Source organism: Pediculus humanus, genomic scaffold, assembly GCF_000006295.1.
Source record: "Pediculus humanus corporis 1103172107382 genomic scaffold, whole genome shotgun sequence".
Taxonomy (NCBI): domain Eukaryota; kingdom Metazoa; phylum Arthropoda; class Insecta; order Psocodea; family Pediculidae; genus Pediculus; species Pediculus humanus.
The window spans coordinates 470717-483300 of record NW_002987009.1 but is presented as its reverse complement, the minus strand read 5'-3'; the positions used below and the strand labels follow the sequence as shown (position 1 = coordinate 483300).

Genomic DNA, 12584 nt, shown 5'->3' with positions numbered 1-12584 from the left:
AACTTTTCTATGTCTCACGTTTGTTCGCCCCTTGTCCATCCAATTCTTTTAGAGCGTAAAAGAATGTTTTTTTATGCTCTGAAAGATATTTAATTAAGTACCACCTCTTTTTTATCATATTAAATCATAACACTTGTTTGATATAAACTGGAAGGGCATTATGGAATAATGTGTAGTGCGAATTTTGTTATCGACTCGAGTGGTTGGTTTAAACAGTGAAATAATATCATCATTATTATTGAAAAAATATTTTTCTTTTTTTTTTTTTTTAACAAGTTGAAATTTTTGAAAAAAAAAAAATTTAAAAAAAAAGTTTAAAGAAGAAGAAAAGAAAACATTATGGGTTCGACGGGAAATTTAGTATTATTATTATCGTTGGGTTTAGTGTTAGTTCAATTAACGAGTGTTTCATGCGGAGTTACGACGCCGAGGAAAACGGAAGAACCGGAAAATGAAGTCGAAAAAGGTTTTAAAATGTTATACAACGCATATGAGAAATGCGGAGAAACCCCGGATATGTTTTCATGTATGAAAGTCAAAGCCGTTCGTTTCGCCGACAGAGCTCTCAAAATCAACAACATACCCATTTTCGAAGGGATAACTGTCGTGAGAAACGATGAATCCACAAGTAGATCCATGCCTCTCGCTGAATTCAACGAAAACGAACTTCCCAACGAATCGGAAAAACGTCACGAAGCACTTGATGACATGATCGTGGATAGAGTGACGAGATTTTTAAGGACTCATTCGATACAATTTGATTTTCAAAAATTTATCGGTGGCTCCGATAAAACCGAGCAAGAACAAGGTGGGTATAAAGCGACGTTAATTCATCATCATCATTATAATTTAAAAGGTTATCGGATGGTAAACAAACAAAAAAATTTCATTTAATCGGTGGAAAAAGGTATGGCAGTTGTTGTGTGACGACAACAACACAACTACCGTCACGCAATAAAAAAACTTGACCGGAACAAGAGAAATTCTTGTCGTTCGACACACACACACACCACATGCTCCTCTTAACACTTTAGGACAGGGTAGACAACCTGATTTTTTTTTTTTGTTTTTTAGGTGAACAGGTACGAGTAATAAAAATTTTTTAAGTAGCCGTTAAATGAATGACTCTTTCTTGTCTCTAATTATCATAGAGTAATTTATAATTAAAAAAAAAGATAAACTAGTTTTTGCTCGAGCGTAAATCCCCCCCGGGGCTCCCGGCCCCTCGCCCGCCTCACCTTGAAATTTATTTTTTGTCTTTATCTATTATCTCGTTTTTTCACAGATTATACCTGACCTTGATCTTGACCATCGATACCACTTCCGTTTTTTTAATGATATACTTTATAATAAATATTTTTAATATATATCAGGTAGAAGTAAATTAAAGAAAATGATGGGACCGCTTTTGCTCGCCGCCATGATGAAAGGAAGCATGATGGCATATGCATTGAAAGCCGTTGGTCTTTTAGCAGCCAAAGCCCTTTTGGTCAGTAAAATCGCATTGGTACTCGCATCGATAATCGGATTGAAAAAATTGTTCAGTCACGGACACACGGAATCGAAAACTATCGAAATAGTACAGAAACCTCAGATTTCACATTCGCACACGTATTCATCCGGTCATGATTTCGGAGGTTACGGAGGCGGTGGCGGTGGCGGATGGGAATCTAGCGGACACAGCGGAGGCGGTGGTTACGGAAGAAGTTTAGACGTATCCGCACCTCCTGAAGTTTATGAAAAATCTAAAGGAAGTTACGATGATGAAATACCCGTTGGAAAGGGTGTCGATAACGTTGTGAGACGATCTTTCGATACTTCGGAACCTTTCTTACCAGCTCAAGAATTAGCCTATCGAGGGAGAATACCGCAAGAACAGCAACAGCAGCAGCAACAACAGCAGCAACAGCAACAGTGGTGATTTTAATTCACCTTCCTATCTCCTAGTCAGGCCTGTTCTGTTTTAAACGTTTGGTCGATAAACGCGCCCTACGTTTACCCTTTTAAATTATTTTCATACATAATTTATTGTTTATTATTTACTAATTTAAACATTTTCATGTTTTTTTTTGTTTATTTAATAAAAACTTATTTAAGCTTATTTATAATTATTAAGTCTGATGTTATATTATTAATAAAAAATATATAATTTAAAATAAATAAATAAATAAAAATTTTTAGTTTTTTTCGAAAAAAAATTAAAAAATTCTCCAGAATCATAATCCAGAACATGATTTATGTAAAAGTGTTAATAATAAACTTTTAGTTTTACGCAATAAAATCCTGTGAATGAATTTCGAACTTTCTAGAAAAAAATAGAAAGTTTACAAAAAAAAAGAAAAAATTTTTTAAATAAAAACCAATGATTTTTTTTTTTTTTTAAAGAAAGCCGTCAATTAGTTTAGAAAAGAAAAGAAAAAAAAACGTAGGCTTAAAATAAATAAATAAAAACTATGTTAACGAGTTTATAACTCAAGTGACCTATTTAGGCGGCGGTGGTGGCGGCAATGGCGGCGGTGGCTTTATTAAAAAAATCCATTTTGAAAACGTCCGTCCATTTTCCTTTCTTTATTACATCCTTTTTAATTCCACACCGGAATTTTTTTTTTTTTTTTTTATAAACACCAAGAGATAAACAATCATCAGTCTATAATAATTTTACCTTCCAGTATTTATTATTATTATTATTATTATTATTACAACCTGATGGTGGTACGATTTATGTGGTATAAGTAATAACAAACAAGCTTGACCGGATGTTGTCTTGTTTTTTAACATCATCAAATCCTTACCGAAAAAAAACTCTTTATAAATAAATGAGTTCACCTGTAACTTGTTTTTTGTCTCCCCTTTCGCCCCCCATTCCTCCCCTCCCCTACCCCTCGAGATAGTTTTAAAGTAAATTAAAAAAAAGTAAAACATCCGGTTGCCAAGACATTCACTTCTAGGTATATCCACCTAAAGAAAGTTGAATATCAAGTTTTTGAGTAATTGACCTAAAGACACGACGACGTTCAATTAAAAAAAAATTTTTTTTTTAAAGAGAAATTACTGGTTTATGTAAATTACACACACACAAAAATTCCTAAAAGATTTTAAATTTAAAAAAAGGAGGGAAAAAATTAGAGACAGAGACATCTAACGTTTATTTAACGTAACTAAATTAATCGTGCCTGATTATTATTTAAAACGATTTAGTTTTGTTATTTTTTCAATAGATGTCGTTGCAATCGGAATCATTTATTATTACGCGAGGATTTGAAACGGCGGTAGGTATAAAATATTTAGGTAGGAGCGGATTTAACGTTTGTAATTTAATTTAATTTTTTTTGGGATAAAATAAAAAATTTTTTCGTTAAATAAAATGAAAAAAAAAATATATATTTTTATTAAATTGAATAGGAATTCAAATGAGTTCGTTGAAAAAAAAGCGAAAAGAGAAACACGAGTAATTGATTGATTGATTGAAAAAAAAAAAAAAAAAAATTTCAATTTTTATAGTGTGATCGAATTTCAATTGAATCAATTTTTTTTAAATTTTATACGATTAAATAATAGGATATATATATATACGCATAATAAATTTTATATTCAATTTGGATTTTCAAAGATTATTTATATATGTATATATCGTAAAAAAAAATGATGATGATGATGATGATTTTGTATATTAACCGGGAGTAGTGGTGACAATTGTAATCCAACTTCACTAGGATCTGCCAGGGGTAAAACTTGGATGCTTGGAAGGGGGAGCCCGAGATGGTCGGGTTGAGTCTGAAAAGGGAAAAAATCGGAGTTGAGAGTTGTGAGTTCAAATCCTGGGAGTGGAAGTTCTTTTTCAGCTCGTTTAAAGAACAGATCTGTATCTTTATCAGAAGATAAGTGACCTTGCGCACTTTCGAGGCATTGGGATACGTCGACCCTTGTTCGAGGAGGTGAGTCTGGATACCTGATCCAAATAAGGTAAAATGTGGAGCTGTGATTAGAAGAAAGGCAGAGGAACGATCAATGAGATTCGGAACTTCAGACATCTCTCTCTCTCTCTCTCTATCTGGAACTCATACGGAAGAGGCAGGAACGATGATGACAGCTCGGGACCATCTCTCGGAGGGTAAATTGGGGAAGAATTGGGATCTTTCTCAGGTGGGATTCCCACCCTCGCGAATGTGAACCTAAAATTCCGGTTTTTAGAAGGGGGGTTGAGTCTGAAATGCGAGTTAAAATTCCCGCGAGCGCCCCTCCCTCCGGGAAAGAAACACGTCCAGGAATTTTAGGTAGTTAATGGCTTCGGTTGAGTCCCCCCCACTCTCCCTTCCACCGGGTGGGAGGTTAAAGCGAAATACATTTCTCCTGGGTAATTAAAAAAATTAAAATTGAAATATTTTTTATACTTTTAAAACACGAAAAAATTTTTTAAAATTTTGGCGGGAAAAAATATTTTTTTTTAAAATTCAAATTCGAAAGTTTTATTTTTCATTTTTTCATTGAATATTTTTTTAACAAATTTTTTCAAAGGATTATTAATGCAATTAAATTTCTTTTATATATTTTTCCATTGACGGTGTGGATTTAAAAATTTTTCCCACACACTCTCTCTCTCTCTCTTTTGTCTGTCTTTAATTTTAAACTTTTATTCTTTTCCTGCCAAAAGTTTTCCGTGGTAAACTTTATTGTTTATAAATAATAATAATAATAATAATAATAATAATAATTATGCAATTCAAAAAATATTTTTATTGATAATTTTCTATGATCTTAAACTTTACGACGTTTAATGTTTTTTGTTTTAACCATTATTATTATTATTTTCACTAATAATCTTAATGTTTTAATGTCTTTTTCAACATCTGTTTCAGGTTCTACCCGCCGATCCCCAAGGATTATCACAGGGATGCTGCATGCCTGATGGATAAGTTTTGTCTTCTCATAACCTATGACATCGCCACAATTCTCGTAAATTTTCCTCAGACCATCTTATTCGACATGGAAACGATTTATTTCCGGAATGGGGCTCCAGTGACTGACATCTATGGAGTGGAGACCAGGAACAGGAGAAGTACCCATCGGATTTCCTCAACTCTCGATGGCACTTAGCATAAGAGTAATTTTAAGGTAACAAATTTTTTTTTTTCTTCTTTTCCAGGTTTCGTTTTGGGGATTTCGAAAAAGGGATTTCCGGTGTACCTTCCATCACTATCATTATTAATTTAATTTTAAACATTTCGAAAATTTTCTTTTTTTTTATATTTAAATTCTCTCGTTTTTCTTCTCACTTTCTATAAAAAAATTTATTATTATTATTAATATCACTCTTGGTGATTTTATCGATTGCGTTTATTATTATTATCATTATTTGTTACCATCGGTAAATTTTTTTACTAATGGAAAAAAAAAAAAAACTTTTATAATGATTTCCCGGGAGAATTTTTTTTTGCGGTTTTGATGAAATTTTCTTTTTTTTTTTTAAATTCTAAAACGTCACATGGAAAAATTGTCTCGAGAGACGACGACGGTCGTCGATGTTTTTTCAAAAAAAAAAATGGCGTCAACAGTCGTAAGTAAATAACGTGCAAAATTTTTTTTTTTTTTTTTTTCGAATCCGATTTTAAGCGTTGATTGAAAAAAACGTTTTTGTAATTCAAAATGGCGTCGTCGTAATTTTTTGTATTTCGTGTGGGAAACGCTCGATCGATTCGCAAAAACGTTTCGAAAGGAATAAGTTATGAACAAAAAGAGACAAAAATAAATAAATAAATAAAAATATAATAAATAAATTAATAAATAAATAAAATAAAAATTAAGATTGATTAGTCGGTCGATAAGCGGCATACGCCATACTTGCACCATCCGTATATTTATCATAGCCGGATCTTCTCTGCCAATTTCCAGAATCTTCACCGGAAGAATACGACGAGTAATGCTGTTAAATAAAACACACGCAAATTATTATTATCATTATCGCTAATTTAAAAAAAATAGAAAAATTTAATTTATTATAATGACCTCTGAACTGCCATCGCCACTTCCGAAAAGTTTTTTCAAACCTATAATGACGGTTATGACGAGAGCAATTTTAGCTACTACGAGAGCTTTTGCTGCGATAAAAGCAATTTTTGTCATTATCAATTTCATTAGCATTCCACTCATCATTCCCGCCATCATCATCATTCCGTGACCTTTTTTGAATATTTTATCACCACCTTTTGCTCGACCTGATACACGCAAAAAAACAACATCAGACGAAGTACGATTTGTATATTTTTTTGGATTAAAAATGTAACAAAACCAACATGGAGGATGACAGATAGGGGATGAAGAGGAGTACAAGGGGTGGTAGGAAGAGGGGAAGGGGTGCAGGAAATCATTTCCTTACCTTGAAAAATTCCAAAAGGATCAGAAATTTGTACAGTTCGGGTATTGAAAAACGATTTTAATTTTTTCCATATGATATCATTTATTATTTTATTTTTATCAACGTTGTCGTCTAACGATCTTTTCAATTCTTCTATTTCCACGTTCGTAACGTCATCATCTATCGTAAATTAACAAAAAAAAACGTTATTAATTATTTAAGTGAGAAAAAAAAAAATTTTTTTTTTTTACCGTTGGAAACGTTTTGTTTTTTAACTAATGCCAAATAATCCGTTAAAAAAAGTGGATCCTTCATATTATCCAGTTTTTCCAGAAAATTCGCCGTTTTTATTTTCAAACAAAGTCCAACGTTGTTATTTTTTTTTCCCTCCCCGCATTCCCGTAACATTTTCATTAATATTTTATTAGAGTTTTCATTTTGACAATCGATTAAAAATGGAGTATTTATTAAAAAAAATAATATTGTTAACGCGTAAATTTTTTTCAATAAAACAAAACCTTCCATTTTTCTTTTTTCTCCAGCACTGTTATTAAAAAAATATTTTATAATATATTTTTTTATCGTTATCAATAATATAAAAAAAATAACGCGATCGATAAGACACAATGACTTATGATTGAAAAAAAAAAATTCAAATTTATATTTCGTCTGTGAACAAATTTAACTTCATATGTCAAATCGTATTTGATAATATTTATTTTTAAAAATCTTCGATGCGAATCCTCCGTTAATTTCAAATGTTTTTTTTTTTTTTAAACAAACAACGACAACCACAACAAACAACAAACATACAATTTTTTTTTCGCACTCGCGCACAACGTAGAATTTTTTCGAAAATTTTTCGGGATAATGTTATCGGTATGACTGACGATGTTTAAATTTATTAAAAAAATTTTTTACAACAAAATTTATTTACCAACGTTTCGATCCCCGCCAGCCATATTTGATTAAATTATTATTATCATCATCATCATCATCATCATTTTTTGAATTTTTTTTTTTTTTGACTGCAATTATCCCCCTTTTAGCCTTACATCGTGACACGTTTTTTTTTTTTAATAATACTCAAAGCAATTTCGTACAATTAATGTTTTTTTTTTTCTTTTCTTTTTTTATTCACGAACCTTAATACGACCCTGTTGAATTGTTCTATCGATTATTATTATTATTCTCATCACGGTGAAAATCGATAATTAAATAAAAATTATTTAATTTTTTTTTTTTATGCATAAAAAATTTCTTTTATTAGCCACGCCGAATTTTGTTTAAAAAAAAATTAAAAATTTCGCGGGGTTTTTGTCCCCTTCCCCTTCCCCCTCTTTCTCTTACTTTCATTACCTTCCCGTTCTTCTCCCTCCCTCTCTCCCCCCACAAAAACCGTTTTCAGTACTATAAATAGAAACTCTATAAATAAAATTTTACGAGAATACAAAAAATACTCATTTCAATAACCCGTACGAAATTTTTTTAAAATTTTTATTTAAAATCGTTTAAGTTTTTTTCTAATTACACGACGAAAATTTTTTTTTTTTTAGTTTATTTTTTTATAGACAACGTAAAACGTGTCATCACCCGACGAAAAAAGTTTTTAAAAAATTTATAACGTATGAATTCGTACGATTTTCATTAATCTCAATAATAATTTTTTTTTTGTCGTGTCGCGTCATAAATCTTCTTCTGCCACGTTTTGTTCATTTAATAAAAAATAATAATTTTCGTTACGATAACAATTATCAGTCTCTCTCTGTTTTTATAATGTAGGTTCTTTTAAATGCTATCAACTATTTCTCGGTTATTATTTTTAATTTTTTTCAAATCATCATCGTTACTTTTAATAATTTTTCCAAAACGATATATCGAATCTCTATAAACGACGATGATGATAATAATGATAATAATAATCGAATGAATAATTTAAATAAACGGTTAAAATTTTTTTATAGCGCTATACGATGATTATTTATTTAAAGGAGAACAAACAAACACCTGATCAAACTTTGTCAATTTAAATTTTTTTTTAATTTTTAACTACTTCCGGTTTCTTTTTTTGTTCCATTTAAGTTGGCTATATATTTATAGTTTTTGTTAAGTTGGCTAAAATGAATAAATATCATTTTTAAATTTAAGAAAAAAAATAAAAAAATGACGGAGAATTTTCACGTCGTCGAAAGTTAGGAAAAAAATTATTATCATTATGATTATTATTATTATTTTATTATTATTATCGATAAATGATTGTTGTTCAAACCGTTGATAGTCGTCGATTCGGTCGCCATTAATTTTTTTTTGGCTAATGTCATTCATTTATTTATTTAAAATTATGTAGAGCATGTAAGGAGGTTATTGAATTTTTTTTTCTTTTGTATAGTATGATAAGGTCGCATCCATTTTTTTTTTATTTTTTAAATTATGACAATTAAACTATAGAAGAAAATAAAAGTAGAAATAGATCGGAAATTTTATGGTTGCCTTTACTATTATTTTTTTAAAATAATTTTTGCAACCGTTGACGCTTCAAAAATGTAAAATTTATAAAACAAAAAGTAAATTGAACGAAAGTCGACGACGCCATGATGGTTTTCGTTAATTTAAAATTTATAGTTTTAAAATTTACCGATAGGTGGCATTGATAAATTTCCCGCTAAACTCGGGGGAAAAAAATTTTAAAAAAATTTTTTTTTTTAATGGAGTTAATTTTTTTTAATGTTCGCTCGCTCATTCGATTCGAGAATTTTTTTTTTTAATTTAATCTATGAAATTCATAGAGATCAATCATGGAGAAAAATGTAAATGCAAAAAAAAAAAAACTCTCTAGAAATGCGTAGAGTTTATGCATATTTTCGTCGTTGGCATGAATGTAATTATACGTTATAACGGATACGTCGTCAATTCTTAAACGCATATTTTTTTAAAAAAATAATTTGGCAATTATTTAAATTAATAATTAAACTAGGTCCGATTGTTTAAAATTATTCACGGTTGTTGTTTGTTCGTCGAAATCCAAACAACAACAAAACACAAATTTTAATAAACGAAGGTTTTTATTTCGTTTCGTGTAATTTTCCATCAAATTTATTATTTTAAGTCAGGGATTCAAAAAAAAAAAAAACGAGATTGGAAAAATAAGAAAGAAGAACAAACAAACAAACAAACAAACCAATAAATAAATAAACTTATTAGACTTTTATTTTTCTCGTAATTTTTTTTTTTTTAACTTTTTGTCTTGCCGACTATTAACGGACATAAAAATAATAAAAATAAAAAAAAGTTTGTTGTCGCGTTTGTTTGTTTGTTGCGTTTTTTTTTTATGTTCGTTAAAAACGACAAACAATTTTAATCATGTCACTAACACCACCCCCCCTTCTCTCTTCAATGAAAAACACGAGAAATTTTTTTAAGAAAAAGTTTTTCTCGAACGGAAACATTATCGATAATAATAAATTTTCCACTCACATATATATAAATATCACCTTGTGAACCGCCATTTTGTTTTTTCCATTTTCTTTGTATTTTCTATAAATTATTTAAAAAATTTTCTCACAAATTTTTTGACGTTTTCCATTTAAAAGAGAGAAAACTATTACAAACCGTGTAAAATCTCAAATAATAATACTTATAGCGTTTCTTTTTACATTGTTCGAACAAACACAAACAAACAAACAAACAAACAAAAAAATTTATTTTCAAATTCATTCGAACATACAAAAATTTCAATTAAAAAAATTTTCAAATTCATTGCGCCAAATCATTGATACCGATATAAAAACCTATAAATAAACCAAAAAAATATCAAAAAATTTTCGTTTAGCGTTTCGAGTATTTCCGGTCCGGAAGTTTTTTATTTACCGCGCGAGAGAGAGAAAAAAATAAAAAAATTTATGGAAATTTTATTTGGAAATAAATTAATAAATTGTAAAAAATGTTTTTATTTCAAAATATTTTAACGTTTTTAATAATAATGATAATAACGTTCGTTTGTCGAGTGGAATCGAAAACACTCAAAAGTAAAATATACACAAAAGAAAACGGAAATAAAGAATTATATATCGGAAATGATGGTGACGTAGATGAGAGAGATATTGATGACGTATTAAAATTATTAAAAGAATTAAACGTGACGGGAACAAATGTCGAAATACATTCGGGTAAATTTTACGCGAATAAAACGGAAAGTGATGATGATGATGATGGTGATAAAGTATCTAAAAGTAATGAAAATATTTTGATGAAACATTGGAATACGTTAACGGAAGTCGGTTGGAAAAATTTTAAAGAACCTGGAAAAAATATGGATTTAAATAATGCTAGACCATTGATGATAAGTGATAATTATCAAATCGACGACGATGGCGACCACGATGATAAAACTCGTACGAAATCGGGCGCAACGAGCGAAAGAAAATCAAGAATCGATAATCAATCGATAGATATTGATTTATGTCGCGAAATAAATAATTATTGTCGCGATTATAAAATAAATAATGTAACCGAATGTTTAAATAAAAAAAATAAAACGATTTTTAATTTACTGGATACGGAAATGAAAAATGGTAAAAATGTACCACGTGAGTGTTTATCAATGGTAAAAAAAACAATGGAAAAACCTCGAACGGTTTTTAAATCATCCAGAACGTTTCTTCGTCCGAGAATATTTTTACATAAAATTCTTCTGCCACTTTTAGTCGTCATCGTAATTAAATATTTGATAACTTTACCATTTGTCGCCGTGAGCGTTTTCACGCTCAACGCCATGTGGTTTGGTTTTTTATCATGGGCAGCCGCCATTTTTCCAAAAGTTAAAAATCACTTTTATCACGATCATATTAAAATACCATACGGTCGATATTATCCAATACAAAAAAATGATTTTATAACACAAAGTGATGGAGGAGGAGGAGGAGGATATCCGCCGACGGAAATTGTTTGGAGTCCTTTGCGAGTACCAATAACATCAACATCTTAATAATTTTATTTATTTATTTATTTGTATTATTATTATTATTATTATAAATATTTTTAATTACGCATCTTCATCTTTTTTTCCCCCACGAAAAATTTCTTTTACCGGATGTTCTTGTTCTCTTAGGTATAAATTTTTCCGACGATTCTAACGTGTAAGATGGTGGTGTTGGGATTTTTTTAACCACGTGACTAAGAAAAGCATCCGATAATGAATCAGTAAAAGAATATCCCTGAGGACGAATGTGATGATGGTTCGACGACGTTATGGATATGGAATCTGTCAGAATAAGAGAAAAAGTGTCACAAAACATAAAACTTAAAGAATTTGCTATAATTTGTAGCCTACTCACCATCGAAATCAACCGGATCGTGTTGTACGGTTGTCGGACGATTAATATTTTGCGTTTGAAAATTATTTTCTGAATATTTAAAAAACTGTAGCAAAAATAACGTTTTGAGTGTTAATAAAATTGATAAACCCAAGGTAACTTTGCTGAAGACAAATGCATTTTTAGTTACGATCAGTATAAAACCGATAATAAGTGGAAGAAGACTCGATAAATTCATTCTAAAACCTAATAGACGTGGCAGTATCACACGTCTTATTAACATTTGACCTGAAAAAAAAAAAAAATTTACTAGTTCTTTTGGTAAAAAAGCAAAACAATGACGGGGATTAAAAAATTTATTATATACTCGGTGCTAAATTTGCTCTGTCGTTATAATCGAGTCTTTTTTCCAGTCCGAATTCCAAAATTCCAGATCCCGTTAATGTCGGTCCGATTCTCATAACTAAACCTGGATAAATAAATCCTAAATTCCAACGTGCGCTCCTTCTCGATAAAAAATCCGAATAAGCATCCATGAGACCGCGAAAATTCGTCGGTTCTTCTGTTTAATAAATGATTTTATATAATTAATATATCACTACTGCCACGTTATTATTTTAATTTGACTTACCCATTGGATAAATTTCACGATTTGATAGTTCGTCATCTTGTTTTTCTTTTATAAAAGTCACGCCGTCACCCACGTCGACGCATTCGGTATCCACGTTGTTCATTAAATGTATGTATAAATTTTTTTTCGCGCAATAAAATATGTTTTCACCTATTTCGATTATGTTTTCGTCATCGTTTTTAGGTTGTAAACATTGCCACGACGGTGACGTATAATTTACAGATTGTTCGAACGTCGTCGAATCTTTTAACATAATGCAACGAACGCGTTGACACAACAACAACAACAA

At 30.2% G+C, this 12584-nt stretch overlaps 3 protein-coding genes across 3 annotated transcripts; 1 reads left to right on the top strand and 2 right to left on the bottom strand.

The window, feature by feature from the left end:
- Positions 1-339: 339 nt before the first annotated feature.
- On the top strand, positions 340-1921 carry Phum_PHUM026320 (uncharacterized protein; the record flags this gene model as incomplete). The annotated part of the gene is made up of 3 exons (XM_002422940.1): positions 340-856; positions 1374-1622; positions 1647-1921. 3 exons carry the CDS (start codon positions 340-342, stop codon positions 1919-1921), a joined length of 1041 nt encoding a protein of 346 aa, XP_002422985.1.
- A 3876-nt stretch (positions 1922-5797) lies between these two features.
- On the bottom strand, positions 5798-6877 carry Phum_PHUM026310 (uncharacterized protein; the record flags this gene model as incomplete). The annotated part of the gene is made up of 4 exons (XM_002422939.1): positions 5798-5920; positions 6004-6212; positions 6374-6532; positions 6871-6877. 4 exons carry the CDS (start codon positions 6875-6877, stop codon positions 5798-5800), a joined length of 498 nt encoding a protein of 165 aa, XP_002422984.1.
- Positions 6878-11403: 4526 nt separating this feature from the next.
- Positions 11404-12548, bottom strand: Phum_PHUM026300 (uncharacterized protein; the record flags this gene model as incomplete). The annotated part of the gene is made up of 4 exons (XM_002422938.1): positions 11404-11612; positions 11686-11952; positions 12032-12226; positions 12296-12548. The coding sequence occupies 4 exons, from the start codon at positions 12546-12548 to the stop codon at positions 11404-11406; spliced, it is 924 nt and encodes a 307-aa protein (XP_002422983.1).
- Positions 12549-12584: the final 36 nt, after the last annotated feature.